We start from the raw sequence: 21,793 nt of genomic DNA, 5'->3' as shown, positions 1-21,793 counted from the left end.
TGGTATCAAGTACAGTATATACATATAAGATGAGTATGTAAACAAAGTGGCATAGTTAAAGTGGCTAGTGATACATGTATTACATAAGGATGCAGTAGATGATATAGAGTACAGTATATACATATGAGATGAGTATGTAAACAAAGTGGCATAGTTAAAGTGGCTAGTGATACATGTATTACATAAGGATGCAGTAGATGATATAGAGTACAGTATATACATATGAGATGAGTATGTAAACCAAGTGGCATAGTTAAAGTGGCTAGTGATACATGTATTACATAAGGATGCAGTAGAAGATATAGAGTACAGTATATACGTATGCGTATGAGATGAATAATGTAGGGTATGTAAACATTATATTAGGTAGCATTGTTTAAAGTGGCTAGTGATACATGTATTACATAAGGATGCAGTAGAAGATATAGAGTACAGTATATACGTATGCATATGAGATGAATAATGTAGGGTATGTAAACATTATTTTAGGTAGCATTGTTTAAAGTGGCGAGTGATATATTTTACATCATTTCCCATCAATTCCCATTATTAAAGTGGCTGGAGTTGAATCAGTGTGTTGGCAGCAGCTACTCAATATTAGTGGTGGCTGTTTAAGAGTCCGATGGCCTTGAGATAGAAGCTGTTTTTCAGTCTCTCGGTCCCAGCTTTGATGCACCTGTACTGACCTCGCCTTCTGGATGATAGCGGGGTGAACAGGCAGTGACTCGGGTGGTTGTTGTCCTTGATGATCTTTATGGCCTTCCTGTAACATCGGATGATGTAGGTGTCCTGGAGGGCAGGTAGTTTGCCCCCGGTGATGCGTTGTGCAGACCTCACTACCCTCTGGAGAGCCTTACGGTTGTGGGCGGAGCAGTTGCCGTACCAGGCGGTGATACAGCCCGCCAGGATGCTCTCGATTGTGCATCTGTAGAAGTTTGTGAGTGCTTTTGGTGACAAGCCGAATTTCTTCAGCCTCCTGAGGTTGAAGAGGCGCTGCTGCGCCTTCTTCACGATGCTGTCTGTGTGAGTGGACCAATTCAGTTTGTTTGTGATGTGTATGCCGAGGAAGTTAAAACTTACTACCCTCTCCACTACTGTAAGTCGCTCTGGATAAGAGCGTCTGCTAAATGACTTAAATGTAAATGTAAATGTACTGTTCCATCGATGTGGATAGTGGGGTGTTCCCTCTGCTGTTTCCTGAAGTCAACAATCATCTCCTTAGTTTTGTTGACGTTGAGTGTGAGGTTATTTTCCTGACACCACACTCCGAGGGCCCTCACCTCCTCCCTGTAGGCCGTCTCGTCGTTGTTGGTAATCAAGCCTACCACTGTTGTGTCGTCCGCAAACTTTATGATTGAGTTGGAGGCGTGCGTGGCCACGCAGTCGTGAGTGAACAGGGAGTACAGGAGAGGGCTCAGAATGCACCCTTGTGGGGCCCCAGTGTTGAGGATCAGCGGGGTGGAGATGTTGTTGCCTACCGTCACCACCTGGGGGCGGCCCGTCAGGAAGTCCAGTACCCAGTTGCACAGGGCGGGGTCGAGACCCAGTACTATGGTGTTGAATGCCGAGCTGTAGTCGATGAACAGCATTCTCACATAGGTATTCCTCTTGTCCAGATGGGTTAGGGCAGTGTGCAGTGTGGTTGAGATTGCATCGTCTGTGGACCTATTTGGGCGGTAAGCAAATTGGAGTGGGCTAGGGTGTCAGGGAGGGTGGAGGTGATATGGTCCTTGACTAGTCTCTCAAAGCACTTCATGATGACGGAAGTGAGTGCTACGGGGCGGTAGTCGTTTAGCTCAGTTACCTTAGCTTTCTTGGGAACAGGAACAATGGTGGCCCTCTTGAAGCATGTGGAAACAGCAGACTGGTATAGGGATTGATTGAATATGTCCGTAAACACACCGGCCAGCTGGTCTGCGCATGCTCTGAGGGCGTGGCTGGGGATGTCGTCTTGGCATGCAGCCTTGCGAGGGTTAACACGTTTAAATGTTTTACTCACCTCGGCTGCAGTGAAGGAGAGTCCGCATGTTTTCGTTGCAGGCCGTGTCAGTGGCGCTGTATTGTCCTCAAAGCGGGCAAAAAAGTTATTTAGTCTGCCTGGGAGCAAGACATCCTGGTCCGTGACTGGGCTGGTTTTCTTCTTATAGTCCGTGATTGACTGTAGACCCTGCCACATACCTCTTGTGTCTGAGCCGTTGAATTGAGATTCTACTTTGTCTCTATACTGACGCTTAGCTTGTTTGATAGCCTTGCGGAGGGAATAGCTGCACTGTTTGTATTCGGTCATGTTACCAGTCACCTTGCCCTGATTAAAAGCAGTGGTTCGCGCTTTCAGTTTCACGCGAATGCTGCCATCAATCCACGGTTTCTGGTTAGGGAATGTTTTAATCGTTGCTATGGGAACGACATCTTCAATGCACGTTCTAATGAACTCGCACACCGAATCAGCGTATTCGTCAATGTTGTTATCTGACGCAATACGAAACATATCCCAGTCCACGTGATGGAAGCAGTCTTGGAGTGTGGAATCAGCTTGGTCGGACCAGCGTTGGACAGACCTCAGCGTGGGAGCTTCTTGTATTAGTTTCTGAATGTAGGCAGGGATCAGCAAAATGGAGACGTGGTCAGCTTTTCCGAAAGGAGGGCGGGGCAGGGCCTTATATGCGTCGCGGAAGTTAGATTAACAATGATCCAAGGTTTTTCCAGCCCTGGTTGCGCAATCGATATGCAGATACAATTTAGGGAGTCTTGTTTTCAGATTAGCCTTGTTAAAATCCCCAGCTACAATGAATGCAGCCTCAGGATGTATGGATTCCAGTTTGCAAAGAGTCAAATAAAGTTAGTTCAGAGCCATCGATGTGTCTGCTTGGGGGGGGGGGAATATATACGGCTGTGATTATAATCGAAGAGTATTCTCTTGGTAGATAATGCGGTCAACATTTGATTGTGAGGAATTCTAAATCAGGTGAACAGAAGGATTTTAGTTCCTGTATGTTACTGTGATCACACCACGTCTCGTTAGCCATAAGGCATATGCCCCCGCCCCTCTTCTGACCAGAAAGATGTTTGTTTCTGTCGGCGCGATGCGTGGAGAAACCCGCTGGCTGCACCGCCTCCGATAGTGTCTCTGCAGTAAGCCATGTTTCCGTGAAGCAAAGAACGTTACAGTCTCTGATGTGCCCGTCTCCGGAGTCTGACCAGAAGACCGCCTCGTTTCCCTCTTTTACGTAGTCGTTTTTTTGGGTCGCCGGCTGGGATCCATTCCGTTGTCCTGGTTGAAAGGCAGAACACAGAATCCGCTTCGCGAAAATCAAATTCTTGGTCGTACTGATGGTGAGTTGACGCTGATCTTATATTCAGTAGTTCTTCTCGACTGTATGTAATGAAACCTAAGATGACCTGGGGTACTAATGTAAGAAATAACACATAAAAAAAAAAAAAACTGCATAGTTTCCTAGGAACGCGAAGCGAGGCGGCCATCTCTGTTGGCGCCGGAAGTACAATATGTGTGTGTGTGTGTGTGGTTGGAAGGTCAGTGTGTTGGTTGGGGACTGTAGAGATTCTTATGATTTATCTGCCAGTTTACCATGCTTTCTAATTTATGCTGGCCTTTCCTTTTCCTCACATACAGTGGGGAGAACAAGTATTTGATACACTGCCGATTTTGCAGGTTTTCCTACATACAAAGCATGTAGAGGTCTGTCATTTTCATCATAGGTACACTTCAACTGTGAGAGACCAAAGTCCGTATCACCCAGCGACAGCCCCGAAACCTGAAGGATCTGGAGAAGGTCTGTATGGAGGAGTGGGACAAAATCCCTGCTGCAGTGTGTGCAAACCCGGTCAAGAACTACAGGAAACGTATGATCTCTGTAATTGCAAACAAAGGTTTCTGTACCAAATATAAAGTTCTGCTTTTCTAATGCTTTTCTCTACACGCTTTGTAAGTAGGAAACTGCAAAATCGGCAGAGTATCAAATACTAGTTCTCCCCACTGTGGTTCAGACAGGGGACTCCAGTCCTGTGTTATTACGGCAGATGCTCAGACAGATTGGGAGAAGGCATTTATGGTGGTCATCCAGCAAGCAGATGAGTTGAGATTCGGCAGCAATCTGCATGTCTCTGTTGGGCCAGACTGGACACGTGTGTGTTTGTGTGTGTGGTCTAACTTTTACAATCCTTTTGGGTTCCAAAATCCTCACAAGGACAGTAAAAAAGGGAAAATTTGCAGACATTTCACCGGTCCCCAAAGAAAAATGCTTTTTTAGGCTTAGGAGTTAGGTTTAGGGTTAGGGTTACTGTTATGGTTTGAATTAAGGTTAGGGTTAGGGGTTATGATTAGGTTTCAGGTTTCGTTTTAGGGTTATATGTTTGGGGTTAGGGTTAGGGTTAGGGTTAGGTTAAGTTTAGGGCTGGAGTTATAGGGAAAATAATATTGTTTGGTCCCCACTTGGATAGTAAAACCAATGTGTGTGTGTGTGTGTGTGTGTGTGTGTGTGTGTGTGTGTGTGTGTGTGTGTGTGTGTGTGTGTGTGTGTGTGTGTGTGTGTGTGTGTGTGTGTGTGTGTGTGTGTGTGTGTGTGTGTGTGTGTGTGTGTCTGTGTGTGACCTGCTGTAGATAACAGCACCTATTTATGGACCTGGGCTAACCCCAGCAGTACAGACAGATACAGCGCTGACATATTCAATCGTTTCTTTTTTTATCAGGCCAAGATATTCCTCAGTGGCTCGCCTGCTCTCTCCACCTCTCTTATCACATAATAACATTCCACACCGACTGTCCCTGTCTTCTGCCTTCATCCCTCCATCCTTCTATCCTTTATCATTCAGAGAGTGTTAGAGAGAGAGAGTGTGAGTGAGAGAGAGAGAGGGAGATAGAGATATAGAGGTAGAGAGGAGCAGAGAGAGGTAGAAGTAGAGAGGGGGAGCGAGAGAGAGAGACAGAGCGATAGAGAGGGACAGAGAGACAGAGAGAGAGAGAGGGAGAGAGGGTGAGATATTACATTGAATTGAATTGAGAGAGACAGCGAGGGAGAGAGTGAGAGATATTAAATTGAATTGAGAGAGACAGAGAGAGAGAGGGGGAGGGAGAAAGAGAAAGAGAGAGAGAGAGAGAGAGAGAGAGAGAGAGAGAGAGAGAGAGAGAGAGAGAGAGAGAGAGAGAGAGAGATATGGACCTTTTTAAAAGTCACCCCATTCTAAAATAAAAATATGCTATTTAGCAGACGCTTTTATCCAAAGCGACTTACAGTCATGTGTGCATACATTCTATGTATGGGTGGTCCCGGGAATCGAACCCACTACCCTGGCGTTACAAGCACCATGCTCTACCAACTGAGCTACAGAAGGACAATTCTGAACTGTATCTAGAACAAACCCCAGACATATGTTTGGTACCTGCATCATCTAGAACAAACCCAAGACATCTGTTTGGTACCTGTTTCATTTGCATTTTTAAAGGTTGGTCGGTGCCTCTCCTTAAGCATCCCATTGTCCTCTTTCTCTCTCCCTAAGTCTCTTCCCCTCCCTCCCTACGTCTCTTCACCTCCCTCCCTACGTCTCTTCCCCTCCCTCCCTACATCTCTTCCCCTCCCTCCCTACGTCTCTTCTCCTCCCTCCCTCCCTACGTCTCTTCCCCTCCCTCCCTACGTCTCTTCCCCTCCCTCCCTACGTCTCTTCCCCTCCCTCCCTACGTCTCTTCCCCTCCCTCCCTACGTCTCTTCTCCTCCCTCCCTCTCTCCCTACATCTCTTCCCCTCCCTACGTCTCTTCCCCTCCCTCCCTCTCTCCCCACGTCTCTTCCCCTCTCTCCCTACGTCTCTTCCCCTCCCTCACTACGTCTCTTCCCCTCCCTCCCTCTCTCCCTACGTCTCTTCCCCTCTCTCCCTACGTCTCTTCCCCTCCCTCACTACGTCTCCTCCCCTCTCTCCCTACGTCTCTTCCCCTCCCTCACTACATCTCTTCCCCTCTCTCCCTACGTCTCTTCCCCTCCCTCACTACGTCTCTTCCCCTCTCTCCCTACGTCTCTTCCACTCTCTCCCTACGTCTCTTCCCCTCTCTCCCTATGTCTCTTCCCCTCTCTCCCTACGTCTCTTCCCCTCCCTCCCTACGTCTCTTCCCCTCCCTCCCTACGTCTCTTCCCCTCCCTCCCTACGTCTCTTCCCCTCTCTCCCTACGTCTCTTCTCCTCCCTCCCTCCCTACGTCTCTTCCCCTCCCTCCCTCCCTACGTCTCTTCCCCTCCCTCCCTCTCTCCCTACGTCTCTTCCCCTCCCTCTCTCCCTACGTCTCTTCCCCTCTCCCCCTCCAGACCATAAACACCTCCAACCACACGCACTTAGACTAAACATACACACTTACACACACATCACAATGATTTAGTCATATCCGACACTCAATTAAAAGTACATATGTGTATCTGGAGCACTGCTGCACACGAGCATCTCTCCACCTGAAGAGATAATTAACATTTTCCTGGGCATCCTACTGGCCCAGCTGCATCTTGTCACACTTACATAATACACATGGATTTCCACCGCAAATGTAATCAGCGAAGTGAATGGGGCTAGCACTGCTCTTACATGAGGTTCACTATGATTTATGAACCAGCTCAGTGACCCAGTTAATGTTGTATAGAGAGAAAAGTGGGACTGGGAAGGCATCCCTCTCTTATCTGCAGTGGTGAGATGCATGCAGAGGAGCAGGCCTGGGGTCAGTCTGTGGAAGCTTGTCAGGCAGCATTAGATTATCAAAAGCAGAGCACTAAGATACCCTGTAGGCACCAACTAACAGAGGCCTTTTCTCTCTTTCAGCTAATAACTGAAAATGTAAGACAGAAAGAAAAGCCATAATGAAATCTGGTGCCCCCTTTCAGCCAGTGTACTGCAAAAAGAAAGGCAAGGCCAGCTCATATATCCATGAGTATGGCAGCAGTGTGTATTCATTGGATAATATTGAATATAAGGGACGTGTTTGGAGAGCTAAGCTCAGTCAATGTACTGGTACTGGTCTGGCCAATCTGGCTCATATTAATAATGCAGCCAGGGACTCCTTTTTAGAAGCCTCCTCCCCTCCTCCCCTCCTCCCCTCCTCCCCTCTTCCCTCTTCCCTCTTCTGCAGCAGTTGAGAGTGGTGGTGGTGTTGAGTGGTGGTGTTGAGTGAGTGGAGCCCAGTGTGGTGTCCAGAGCTCAGCCGTGCTCCTCGACCCACCAGACACTGACTTCAATTTGTTTCAGAGCTGCAATTCAAGAATCTCACCGGGGTCCTGCTCAACCTCTCATGAGAGAGGGAGGTAGTGGTGGGCGAGAGGAGGGAGGGGGGCAGAGGTGGGCTCAATACGGGGTAAGAGGAGGACAGAGGTTGATCGAAGGCAGAGGTGGGCATGGAGGATATCACAAATAAACCACTGATTTTACAAGGATTCAGATTAAATTGTGACTTAAAATGAGTGCTAATGCGATTGGCAGAAAGGTTAGAAGCCCAGTAGGGATGGAAGGTGCTGATAACCATGATCACTGCTGTAAGCCCCTGCAGTTGGATTTAGTAGACTCCACCTCTCAGCCCCCTGCTCCTCCTATAAGACCTGGCTCTAGTTAGCACCCAGAGAATGGAGAAAGCCTGGACTCCATCATATCAGTGATCCTATTCTTTCCTCTCTCTGGCCTTTCCTTATCCTGTCTTCTGCTGAACTTATAACCCCTGACCCCTCACCTCTGAGCCACTAAAGCATTCAAAACCTAATTTAAACCCTCCTTGACCACCCAAGCCTGGGAGAGAGAGAGTCACGGAGAGAACGAGAGAGAGTCAGGGAGAAAGAGAGAGAGAGTCAGGGAGAGAAAGAGAGAGAGAGTCAGGGAGAGAAAGAGAGAGAGAGTCAGGGAGAGAAAGAGAGAGAGAGTCAGGGAGATAAAGAGAGAGAGAGAGTCAGGGAGAGAAAGAGAGAGAGAGGGAGAGTCGAAACAGCAAGAGGGAAAAAAGGATCATCTGGAGACTTCATACATTTTTCATGAATTTTCATTTAGGCTGGGAGAGGCCTCTTACAGCGATCGATAGATCAAGCTGCTGTCACACTGTTAGCACCTGGGGGCTTCTGGGAAGGGAGGGGCCAAGGGTGGGGCCCATGGGAGGGGAGGGGACAGGATCAGAGGCGGCCGGTTGGCCCCGGCAACCAACCCCCACCCCATCCCCGCGATTCACGCAGTCCATTTCCCTAACACCCCCTCCCATCCCAACAGCTATCAACACTAGTCAACATTATCACTACAGCTATCACCACCAGTCAACATTATCACTACAGCTATCACCACTAGGCAACATTATCACTACAGCTATCACCACTAGGCAACATTATCACTACAGCTATCACCACTAGGCAACATTATCACTACAGCTATCACCACTAGGCAACATTATCACTACAGCTATCACCACTAGGCAACATTATCACTACAGCTATCACCACTAGGCAACATTATCACTACAGCTATCACCACTAGGCAACATTATCACTACAGCTATCACCACTAGGCAACATTATCACTACAGCTATCACCACTAGGCAACATTATCACTACAGCTATCACCACCAGTCAACATTATCACTACAGCTATCACCACTAGGCAACGTTATCACTACAGCTATCACCACCAGTCAACATTATCACTACAGCTATCACCACTAGGCAACGTTATCACTACAGCTATCACCACTAGGCAACATTATCACTACAGCTATCACCACTAGGCAACAGCTATCACCATCACTACAGCTATCACCACTAGGCAACATTATCACTACAGCTATCACCACTAGGCAACATTATCACTACAGCTATCACCACTAGGCAACGTTATCACTACAGCTATCACCACTAGGCAACGTTATCACTACAGCTATCACCACTAGGCAACGTTATCACTACAGCTATCACCACTAGGCAACGTTATCACTACAGCTATCACCACTAGGCAACGTTATCACTACAGCTATCACCACTAGGCAACGTTATCACTACAGCTATCACCACTAGGCAACGTTATCACTACAGCTATCACCACTAGGCAACGTTATCACTACAGCTATCACCACTAGGCAACGTTATCACTACAGCTATCACCACTAGGCAACGTTATCACTACAGCTATCACCACTAGGCAACGTTATCACTACAGCTATCACCACTAGGCAACGTTATCACTACAGCTATCACCACTAGGCAACGTTATCACTACAGCTATCACCACTAGGCAACGCTATCACCACTCACTACAGCTATCACCACTAGGCAACGCGTTATCACTACAGCTATCACCACTAGGCAACGTTATCACTACAGCTATCACCACTAGGCAACGTTATCACTACAGCTATCACCACTAGGCAACGTTATCACTACAGCTATCACCACTAGGCAACGTTATCACTACAGCTATCACCACTAGGCAACGTTATCACTACAGCTATCACCACTAGGCAACGTTATCACTACAGCTATCACCACTAGGCAACGTTATCACTACAGCTATCACCACTAGGCAACGTTATCACTACAGCTATCACCACTAGGCAACGTTATCACTACAGCTATCACCACTAGGCAACGTTATCACTACAGCTATCACCACTAGGCAACGTTATCACTACAGCTATCACCACTAGGCAACGTTATCACTACAGCTATCACCACTAGGCAACGTTATCACTACAGCTATCACCACTAGGCAACGTTATCACTACAGCTATCACCACTAGGCAACGTTATCACTACAGCTATCACCACTAGGCAACGTTATCACCAGCTATCACCACTAGGCAACGTTATCACTACAGCTATCACCACTAGGCAACGTTATCACTACAGCTATCACCACTCACTACAGCTATCACCACTAGGCAACGTTATCACTACAGCTATCACCACTAGGCAACGTTATCACTACAGCTATCACCACTAGGCAACGTTATCACTACAGCTATCACCACTAGGCAACGTTATCACTACAGCTATCACCACTAGGCAACGTTATCACTACAGCTATCACCACTAGGCAACGTTATCACTACAGCTATCACCACTAGGCAACGCTTATCACTACAGCTATCACCACTAGGCAACGTTATCACTACAGCTATCACCACTAGGCAACGTTATCACTACAGCTATCACCACTAGGCAACGTTATCACTACAGCTATCACCACTAGGCAACGTTATCACTACAGCTATCACCACTAGGCAACGTTATCACTACAGCTATCACCACTAGGCAACGTTATCACTACAGCTATCACCACTAGGCAACGTTATCACTACAGCTATCACCACTAGGCAACGTTATCACTACAGCTATCACCACTAGGCAACGTTATCACTACAGCTATCACCACTAGGCAACGTTATCACCCCAGAAACAATGAGAAATGTGCAGCCCCGAGTTCCCACAGTCTATATTCCTTACACCCACAGAACCCATCACAACTCACCCCAGAATGAAACCACACACAATTGGAACAGTCCACGCTGATTTAACTATCCATTTCCATGATGTATCATCATTTCCCCTTTCCAAGATGGATGGCCTCTATTTTCATAACAATGCATAAAAAGTGCTGTGTATTGATCAGCTGAGGGAGCAGACTTCATGAAAGGCTCCTCTCACTTAAGCTGCCGGACAGTCCAGCCAATCCCCCTACGGCTCCAGTCCAATACTGTTTCACTACTAATGACCTGAAACCTGGCAGCCCAACTCACTCTTTCCTGCCCTATGTACAACAAGTGGAAGAAGGGTCCAAAATAAATTAATCAAATGTGTTACTAAAACACAGGCTAGGTCTCGGTCTGTAAAGGCAGGGTGCAGAACAAACACAGTCATATTCAACAGGGTTAACTGAAGGAACTGTCGGTCCTGTAACCTTCCCCAGAGTCAGCAGAGTTTTTGGGGCCGCTGGGGCCTTTGTGAGACTCTTCAAAGGTAAGCTGATCTTTGGGTCAGGTGCAGCCTGCATTTCAGTGTCTTCCAGCACAGCAGTGCACAACACAGCCCTGGAAGCCCGTGTCAAATGTCAATCGGGAGCTTTCATCTGTGACTGTCGCTCCACCCTCCACCCTCCAACCCACTATCCCTCTGCAATAGCTCTGCCCTGACATCATCCAGCTCCCAGTAGTATGACAGTTGGACAAGTCCAACTCAAATGGCTGCCAGGATCCCTCACTAACCTCAAACACCATGATCCCTCCCCGGGGCTTGAACGTCTATCCACACAATTATGTCTACTCACTCAAAATACAACACAATGCTGTGTAATCATCTCTTCAGAATTACATGCCAAAAAACAATGAAAGCACAGATCAAATGCTCTTTTGAAAGTATACCTCACCCGCTCTTAGTTTGGGTTTAATGTAGGCTATGACATAGAGGACCTCACCCGCTCTTAGTTTGGGTTTAATGTAGGCTATGACATAGAGGACCTCTCCAGCTCTTAGTTTGGGTTTAATGTAGGCTATGACATAGAGGACCTCTCCAGCTCTTAGTTTGGGTTTAATGTAGGCTATGACATTGAGGACCTCACCCGCTCTTAGTTTGGGTTTAATGTAGGCTATGACATAGAGGACCTCACCCGCTCTTAGTTTGGGTTTAATGTAGGCTATGACATAGAGGACCTCTCCAGCTCTTAGTTTGGGTTTAATGTAGGCTATGACATAGAGGACCTCTGTATTGCAAAAGGCTATGACATAGAGGACCTCTCCAGCTCTTAGTTTGGGTTTAATGTAGGCTATGACATAGAGGACCTCTCCAGCTCTTAGTTTGGGTTTAATGTAGGCTATGACATAGAGGACCTCACCCGCTCTTTCAGTCACTCAGAAACAGCATGACTTCTAAAGCAAGACACAATAAACACTAGCATGTCATGTGATTAGGGAGTCTATTCTTAAGCAATAAGGCCTGAGGGGTTGTGGTGTATGGCCAATATACCACAGTTAAGGGCTGTTCTCATGCACGATGCAATACGGAATGCTAGGATACAGCCCTTAGCCTGGCCCGCCGGAGAGCAAGGCTGATGTTTTACGTATTCCTAACCAAATGTGTTTTTTGTTCGTTTTTTTGCGTTGTTTGTAACTGATTTTGTAACTTATTTTGTACATAATGTTGCTGCTACCGTCTCTTATGACCAAAAATAACTTCTGGACATCAGAACTGTGATTACTCACCACGAACTGGCAGAATCCTTTTTTTCCTTTTTTCCCTTTAACGAGTCCAACGAGCCCGACGTGAATGATATACTGCTTCCCGGGAACAGAACCAAATCCCAGTGAAGAGAAGGCAGAGAAAAAGGGGCCACAGGCCAGGCTGCCTTCTGAGAAGGCAATCAACAACAAAAAACACTTCCTTCCATTCTGCTAGCAAACGTGCAATCTTTGGAAAATAAAATCAATGACCTACGTGGAAGATTAAACTACCAAAGGGACATTAAAAACTGTAATATCTCATGCTGTGATCACGCTCTCCGCAGCCGATGTGAGTCTGACCTTTAAACAGGTCAATATTCACAAGACCACAGGGCCAGACAGATTACCAGGATGTGCACTATGAGCATTGGCTGACCAACTGTGAGCATGCACTACCATTTTCAACCTCTCCCTGTCCGAGTCTGTAATACCAACATGTTTCAAGCAGACCACCATAGTCCCCTGTGCTCAAGAACACTAAGGTAACCTGTCTAAATGACTACCGACCCGTAGCACTCACGTCTGTAGCCATGAAGTGCCTTGAAAGGCTGGTCATGATTCACATCAACACCATTGTCCCAGAAACCCTAGACTCACTCCAATTTGCATACCGCCCGAACAGATTTACAGATGATGGAATCTATATTGCACTCCACACTGCCCTATCCCACCTGGACAAAAGGAACACCTATGTGAGAATGCTATTCGTTGACTACAGCTCAGCGCTCAACACCATAGTGCCCTCAAAGCTCATCAACAAGCTAAATGACCCTGGGACTAAACACCTCCCTCTGCAACTGGATCCTGGACTTCCTGACAGGCCACCCCCAGATGGTAAGGGTAGGTAAACAACAAATCTGCCACACTGATCCTCAACACGGGGGCCCCTCAAGGGTGCGTGCTCAGTCCCCTCCTGTACTCCCTGTTCACTCATGACTGCACGGCCTGGCACGACTCCAACACCATCATTAAGTTTGCAGATGAGACAACAGTAGTAGGTCTGATCACCGACAATGACGAGATAGCCTATAGGGAGGAGGTCAGAGACCTGGCCATGTGGTGCCAGGTCAACAACCTCTCCCTCAACGTGATCAGGACAAATGAGATGACTATGGACTACAGGAAAATGCGGACCAAGCACACCCCCATTCTCATCGACGGGGCTGTAGTGGAGCAGGTTGAGAGCTTCAAGTTCTTTGGTGTCCACATCAACAACAAACTAACATGGTTCAAGCATACCAATACAGCCATGAAGAGGGCCCCAATACCTGTTGTATTCAATGCATGTGACAAATACAATTTGATTTGGTTTGGTATACTGGCCAAGTATCACAAACCCCCGAGGTGCCTTATTGCTATTACAAACTGGTTACCAACATAATTAGAGCAGTACAAATACATATTTTGTCATACCCATCGTATATGGTTTGATATACTGTACTACGCCTTTCAGCCAATTAGGATTCAGGGCTCGAACCACCCAGTTTATAATGTCTATTAAAAGTTATCTGATTGAATTCCCTTTCAGAACAAACACAGTGAAATTACCTGTAGTTCACGAAGACTCAAATTGTATTTTAAATAATGGCATTATTAGATGTTGGAAGAAAACCACAATGTCCAACAAAAATATGTTTAATGTCTCGGCCTGTCTTGAGGCTTTAAACGTAATTCCTTCTGGAGAGCAAAGGGCAAACAACCCGTTGAGTCTGCCTTTTTCATCAGTAAGTTTGGTATGGAAAATCATTCAACCCATATAAACATGGAGAGCAACATAAAGAACCTTAGAGGACGACTGAGCAAAATATGAACCTGTAATGTATGTAATTGTTGACTTACATGCTACTTCCAGGGATGCATTGCGGCTGACAGCTTCTCCCAGGTAGTTGCGGGCGACGCAGACGTAGGCGCCCTCATCCGGTTTGGAGCGTCGTCCGTGGACGATGCGTAGGAAAAAGAGGGAGCCGCTGGGAAGGAGCATGCGGTGAGACCGCGGGTCGTCTTTGTCCGTTTCCACCCGCTCCCCGTCCTTGTACCACTCCACCGTGGGACTGGGTCGCCCCTCCGCCTTGCAGTTGAGGGTGGCGGGCTCCCCCTTGGACACGATCAGGTCAGAGGGGTGCTCTACGATCCGGGGTGGGGAGTCCTCCTGGCGCAGACGGGATCCTGGGAAGAGAAGAGGAGAATAAGAGGAGACGACGAACAGCACAACATGAAGAGTGGATGCTTTTAACATCTCAGTGTTTTCCTCAAATTAGTTTTCTTAATTCTAGCATTCTCAAATCTCTCATAAAAACATCACTTATAGGCAGGAAGAGACTATTGAAGGTGGTCCTATTAGTATCCATTCAACTAGTAAAGCCATCGGTTCTTCTGCTTGCTTGTTCTGTCTTTCCACCTCATCAGGTGATAGTAGGACAGGGCTTCAACCACCAGTCAAACCACCAGTCAATCCACCAGTCCAACCACCACTCCATCCACCAGTCCATCCACCAGTCCAACCACCAGTCCAACCACCAGTCCAACCACCAGTCCATCCACCAGTCCATCCACCAGTCCAACCACCAGTCCATCCACCAGTCCAACCACCAGTCCAACCACCAGTCCAACCACCAGTCCAACCACCAATCCAACCACCAGTCCATCCACCAGTCCAACCTAGTCCAACCACCAGTTCACCCTAGTCCAACCACCGTCCAACCACCAGTCCATCCACCAGTCCAACCACCAGTTCACCCTAGTCCAACCACCAGTCCAACCACCAGTTCACCCAAGTCCAACCACCAGTCCAACCACCACTTCACCCCAGTCCAACCACCAGTTCACCCCAGTCCAACCATCTGTTCCCCCCAGTTCAACCACCAGTTTACCCCAGTCCAACCACCAGTCCAACCACCAGTTCACCCCAGTCCAACCACCAGTTCACCCCAGTCAAACCACCAGTTCACCCCAGTACAACCACCAGTTCACCCCAGTCCAACCACCAGTTCCCCCCCAGTTCAACCACTAGTTCACCCCAGTCAAACACCAGCCATCTGCTCCTCTCTACCATACATTTAAGGCCTCCTGGGTAATTGGACCCAAGGGGAAACAGAGTATAGAGGCGTGGAGACAGCATACATCTGAAATCCAGCTACACACACACATGCATGCGTGCACACACAAACACACACATACATTCACTCAAAGGGGAGAGAAGAGGGGGCATTGTGGACACAGCCACAAACAAAATAATATCAGCCCCCCCACTGTCAGAGGTCTGTCTCTGTGTAACGTGACTGTTCGGAAGGTTGGGTCTGGGGCCAGTGCTGGATCTGGTAAAATGCTAATCCTTTGTTATTCAGAACATGGACTGTTCCTTTTAAGTGGAGCTACCACGGGGCCAGCCAAGGTCTTTATAGTGGAGCTACCACTGGGACAGCCAGGATCTTTATAGTGGAGCTACCATGGGGCCAGCCAAGGTCTTTATAGTGGAGCTACCACGGGGCCAGCCAAAGTCTTTATAGTGGAGCTACCACGGGGCCAGCCAGGGTCTTTATAGTGGAGCTACCACTGGGCCAGCCAGGGTCTTTATAGTGGAGCTAACACTGGCCCAGCCAAGGTCTTTATAGTGGAGCTACCACGGGGCCAGCCAAGGTCTTTATAGTGGAGCTACCACTGGGCCAGCCAGGGTCTTTATAGTGGAGCTACCACGGGGCCTGCCATGGTCTTTATAGTGGAGCTACCACGGGGCCAGCCAGGGTCTTTATAGTGGAGCTACCACGGGGCCAGCCAGGGTCATTATAGTTGAGCTACCACTGGGCCAGCCAAGGTCTTTATAGTGGAGCTACCACTGGGCCAGCCAGGGTCTTTATAGTGGAGCTACCCCTGGGCCAGCCAGGGTCTGTATTGTGGAGCTTCCACTGGGCCAGCCAGGGTCTTTATAGTGGAGCTACCATGGGGCCAGCCAGGGTCTTTATAGTGGAGCTACCACTGGGCCAGCGAGGATCTTTATAGTGGAGCTACCATGGGGCCAGCCAAGGTCTTTATAGTGGAGCTATCACTGGGCCAGCCAGGGTCTGTATTGTGGAGCTACCACTGGGCCAGCCAGGGTCTGTATTGTGGAGCTTCCACTGGGCCAGCCAGGGTCTTTATAGTGGAGCTACCACGGGGCCAGCCAAGGTCTTTATAGTAGAGCTTCCACTGGGCCAGCCAGGGTCTGTATTGTGGAGCTACCACTGGGCCAGCCAGGGTCTTTATAGTGGAGCTACCACTGGGCCAGCCAGGATCTTTATAGTGGAGCTACCATGGGGCCAGTCAAGGTCTTTATAGTGGAGCTATCACTGGGCCAGCCAGGGTCTGTATTGTGGAGCTACCACTGGGCCAGCCAGGGTCTGTATTGTGGAGCTTCCACTGGGCCAGCCAGGGTCTTTATAGTGGAGCTACCACTGGGCCAGCCAGGATCTTTATAGTGGAGCTACCATGGGGCCAGTCAAGGTCTTTATAGTGGAGCTATCACTGGGCCAGCCAGGGTCTGTATTGTGGAGCTACCACTGGGCCAGCCAGGGTCTGTATTGTGGAGCTTCCACTGGGCCAGCCAGGGTCTTTATAGTGGAGCTACCACGGGGCCAGCCAAGGTCTTTATAGTAGAGCTTCCACTGGGCCAGCCAGGGTCTGTATTGTGGAGCTACCACTGGGCCAGCCAGGGTCTGTATTGTGGAGCTACCACTGGGCCAGCCAGGGTCTGTATTGTGGAGCTTCCACTGGGCCAGCCAGGGTCTTTATAGTGGAGCTACCACGGGGCCAGCCAAGGTCTTTATAGTAGAGCTTCCACGGGGCCAGCCAGGGTCTGTATTGTGGAGCTACCACTGGGCCAGCCAGGGTCTGTATTGTGGATCTACCACTGGGCCAGCCAGGGTCTTTATAGTGGAGCTTCCACTGGGCCAGCCAGGGTCTTTATAGTGGAGCTTCCACTGGGCCAGCCAGGGTCTTTATAGTGGAGCTTCCACTGGGCCAGCCAGGGTCTGTATTGTGGAGCTTCCACTGGGCCAGCCAGGATCTTTATAGTGGAGCTACCACTGGGCCAGCCAGGGTCTTAATGGTGGAGCTACCACTGAGCCAGCCAGAGTCTTTATAGTGGAGCTACCACTGGGCCAGCCAGGGTCTGTATTGTGGAGCTTCCACTGGGCCAGCCAGGATCTTTATAGTGGAGCTACCACTGGGCCAGCCAGGGTCTTAATGGTGGAGCTACCACTGGGCCAACCAGAGTCTTAATGGTGGAGCTACCACTGGGTCAACCAGAGTCATAATGGTGGAGCTACCACTGGGCCAGCCAGAGTCTTAATGGTGGAGCTACCACTGGGCCAGCCAGAGTCTTAATGGTGAAGCTACCACTGGGCCAGCCAGAGTCTTAATGGTGGAGCTACCACTGGGTCAACCAGAGTCTTTATAGTGGAGCTACCACTGGGCCAGCCAGAGTCTTAATGGTGAAGCTACCACTGGGCCAGCCAGAGTCTTAATGGTGGAGCTACCACTGGGCCAGGAATGTGAGTCTGGAAGCTATGATAATGCTGCCCCAGCCCATTCCCAGTGCCATGTGTATCTCTCTGTGACCAAGCCTTAACCCTGCAGATAAGATGCCAGAGGCCACATTAACATCACTGAGGCCCCGCAAAAGCTCCAGAGAAAAGTGTTTGATCCACCACTGAAACGTCACACATGCAGGCCTGGAGCAGAACGAACAGGGCTTTACTCTGCCAACTACTTACTTAGTATTTTCCTCTGAATGTCATCTAATGCCCACAAACAAAAATTGTTGATCAATAAAGAGAGTATGTATTGTTGTGAGCCACCTCCCAGTCAACGAAAAATGCAACCTAATACACTGCTTAATAGTCTTGGAGCAGGAGAAAGGATGGCGATAAGCATTAAGACTGCAGTGCCAGGTGTGTGTTTGTACAAGGCTGTGCCCTTCCCTGGGGCAGTAGTGAAGGTGTGAGTGGGTGGGTTACTGTATAGAGGAGCAGTGTACTGTCCACACAGCCCTTCGTGCTTCCCTGCCTGCCTACCTTTGTCATGGCTAACTGCAGTATGGGACTCAGAAATACAGTAGTCACAGCAGCATAGTAGATGTGTAGTTCTTTGTTCAGCTGGGTGTCCCACCTCGTACCTGTATACCCTGGGGAGGGGACACACTGTATCCCAGCCTGGTCTCCTGTTAAAAGGACACACTGTATCCCAGCCTGGTCTCCTGTTAAAAGGGCACACTGTATCCCAGCCTGGTCCCCTGTTACAAGGACACACTGTACCCCAGCCTGGTCTCCTGTTAAAAGGACACACTGTACCCCAGCCTGGTCTCCTGTTAAAAGGACACACTGTATCCCAGCCTGGTCCCCTGCTAAAAGGACACACTGTACCCCAGCTTGGTCCCCTGTTAAAAGGACACACTGTATCCCAGCCTGGTCTCCTGTTAAAAGGACACACTGTATCCCAGCCTGGTCCCCTGTTAAAAGGACACACTGTATCCCAGCCTGGTCTCCTGTTAAAAGGACACACTGTACCCCAGCCTGGTCTCCTGTTAAAAGGGCACACTGTACCCCAGCCTGGTCTCCTGTTAAAAGGACACACTGTACCCCAGCCTGGTCCCCTGTTAAAAGGACACACTGTACCCCAGCCTGGTCTCCTGTTAAAAGGGCACACTGTACCCCAGCCTGGTCTCCTGTTAAAAGGACACACTGTACCCCAGCCTGGTCTCCTGTTAAAAGGGCACACTAGGGGAGAAACCTAACAGTCAGCAACAAACCACTTCAAAAACCTGAGTGTGTGTTCCTCTTAGCATGGGTCAGGCAGATCAGACAGTGGTGCACTGACCCCAGAACAGGGCCATTGTCTGTTCCTCTCTCACCTAATTTGGGCTAATTCCCTCCATTTCACTGTCATTGATTAGCGATCAGGCCTGGTGTCCAGGGCCTAAGTGGGGCCACAGACAGGGGCTTGTAAGGGAGGGGGTGGGGAAGCTCAATCAGCTCATGGTGTCCATCTTCCATTGATCTAATCTCCATGGCTTTGTGTAGCTGCTCCCCTATACATCTGCTGTTGGTTGTGAAACGAGTAAATCCATGTGGCCAGCGATTTAGCTTTTTCTATTCAGTAATGAAACTACTCTCCCCTGCTTCTCTGTCCCTGGCTTTCCCCACCTCCATTAGCAGTGTTAGGGAAGGTAAACACCAACTCAGTCTAGCCTTGCAGCCAGTGTCTCTTAAGGTGTTGGAGTGTATGGGTTCATGTTAGTATTGTGGTGCTAAGTGAGTTAACACTTCTTCGAGATAGGGGTCGCTCTTTTAATTTTTGGATAAAAAACGTTCCCATTTTAAACAAGATATTTTGTCACGAAAAGATGCTCGACTATGCAGGTAATTGACAGCTTTGGAAAGAAAAAACTCTGACGTTTCCAAAACTGCAAAGATATTATCTGTGAGTGCCCCAGAACTAATGCTACAGGCAAAACCAAGATGAAGTTTCATACAGGAAATGCCCCAGATTCTGAAGGCGCTGTGTTCCAATGTCTCCTTATATGGCTGTGAATGCGCCAGGAATGAGCCTGCCCTTTCTGTCGTTTCTCCAAGGTGTCTGCTGCGTTGTGACTTATTTGTATATCATTGGAAGATTGACCATAAGAGACTACATTTACCAGGTGTCCGCCCGGTGTCCTGTGTCGAAATTATTGCGTAATCTCTAGGTCCATGAGCGTTCCATTTCTTCAGAAGAGAAAGTCAACTGCCACGAAGGATTTATCATCGATAGATATGTGAAAAACACCTTGAGGATTGATTCTAAACATCGTTTGCCATGTTTCTGTCGATATTATGGAGTTAATTTGGAAAAAAGTTTGCGTATTAATGACTTAATTTTTTTTTCTTTTTTTTAACCTCTTTTTTTCCTTACCCAAACGTGATGAAGAAAACGGAGCGATTTTGTCAACACAAATAATATTTTTGTAAAAACTGAACATTTGCTATCTAACTGAGAGTCTCCTCATTGAAACACATCTGAAGTTCTTCAAAGGTAAATTATTTTATTTGAATGCTTTTCTGGTTTTTGTGAAAATGTTGCCTGCTGAATGCTAATGCTAAATGCTACGCTAAATGCTACGCTAGCTATCAATACTGTTACACAAATGCTTGTTTTGATATGGTTGAGAAACATATTTTGAAAATCTGAGATGACAGTGTTGTTAACAAAAGGCTAAGCTTGAGAGCTAGCATATTGATTTCATTTCATTTGCGATTTTCATGAATAGTTAACATTGCGTTATGGTAATGGCCTTGAGGCTGTAGTCACGATCCCGGATGGCTCGACGCAAGAAGTTAATGAATGAGGCACTGATTTACATGATGACATATATAAATGGGGGGTTGAGATAAGGACTTGGAGACCCTCTCTCCCCCAGATGGAGTGCCAACAACACATTCATTCCTCTCTCGTTGGAGCATCTACTTCCCCCACAATCCACTAGGCCCACAGTAGCTCTACACCCAAACCAACGTCCAGGCGCCACGCCAAAAATGTGGAGACTCGATTAGATTAATATCAGTCTGATTTATTTTAATCTAATTTAATTTCCAATCTAGTACCTTCTAATCAGTTAAACCTTAAGTCTCTGTCTGCTATCCTGTATCCTGTGGACATTTACCAAGCAGATGCATCCACTATTGTCCTTTCCCTGCCAGGCAAACAAGAGCTGCGTAGATGGAAGGAGAGAGTGGCAAATGTGACTGGTCAGACTGACCTTCCTGTCCAGCAGAGGGATGGCTATGCTAATATATATTCATACAGTAGTAAAACTGAAAATACCGCAAGAATCCATCCGTGTACATGTAAATTAAACGGATGAATGGGAAAATTGCAAAAGATTTAACACCTGTGAAATTAAGCCATATGAAACAGCTGAGTAACCGCAATGAACACCCGCTCTCACACACACACACACACACACACACACACACACACACACACACACACACACACACACACACACACACACACACACACACACACACACACACACACACACACACACACACACACACACACACACACACACACACACACACACACACACACACACACACACACACACAGTGGTGTCCCCCAGCACCACAGTCCCCTTGCTCCCCTCCTCCCTGTGCAATGCCCCCAGCCCCAGCTAGATCCAGAGACAGAGAGGATCAAAGTGAAAGGCTAATGCATCTTCCCATCAGCCACCAGGCCATACAGCTCACCAGCCTCCCGACTCACAGGAGAGAAAGTCAATTTGCTGTTTCCTATTGGTTCCCCCTTCTCACTCCTTTTACGGTAAATGGGCTTTCTGTTGCCCTCTTAATGTGATCATTGGTGCTGTGCAATCCAGTGCTCTCTGAGCTGAGGCGAGTGCACTTCACAGGGTCTCAGGGCACATGTTCCAATCAAATACCTGCCTTTCCCCTGCTCTGCAATAACACCGCCATTACATTACACCAGCAGCGAGCCGTGGTGCGCTGGGTGGAGCAGCCGGTCATCCACTCCTCAACTAAAGCACAGACCAGGCAGCAA

At 48.2% G+C, this 21,793-nt stretch overlaps 1 protein-coding gene across 2 annotated transcripts in view; it reads right to left on the bottom strand.

The window, feature by feature from the left end:
• The window catches only part of robo2 (roundabout, axon guidance receptor, homolog 2 (Drosophila)), a 682,751-nt gene that overhangs the window by 373,249 nt on the left and 287,709 nt on the right, over positions 1 to 21,793 (bottom strand). For both annotated transcript variants that reach the window (XM_046293777.1, XM_046293776.1), the window contains exon 2: positions 14,063 to 14,389. In XM_046293777.1, the coding sequence (XP_046149733.1) occupies positions 14,063 to 14,389 (327 nt within the window). The remainder of the gene's footprint in view (positions 1 to 14,062; positions 14,390 to 21,793) is intronic.

This window comes from Oncorhynchus gorbuscha, linkage group LG13 (genome assembly GCF_021184085.1).
Source record: "Oncorhynchus gorbuscha isolate QuinsamMale2020 ecotype Even-year linkage group LG13, OgorEven_v1.0, whole genome shotgun sequence".
NCBI classification, from domain to species: Eukaryota; Metazoa; Chordata; class Actinopteri; order Salmoniformes; family Salmonidae; genus Oncorhynchus; species Oncorhynchus gorbuscha.
This window is presented reverse-complemented; position numbering and strand designations above follow the sequence as displayed.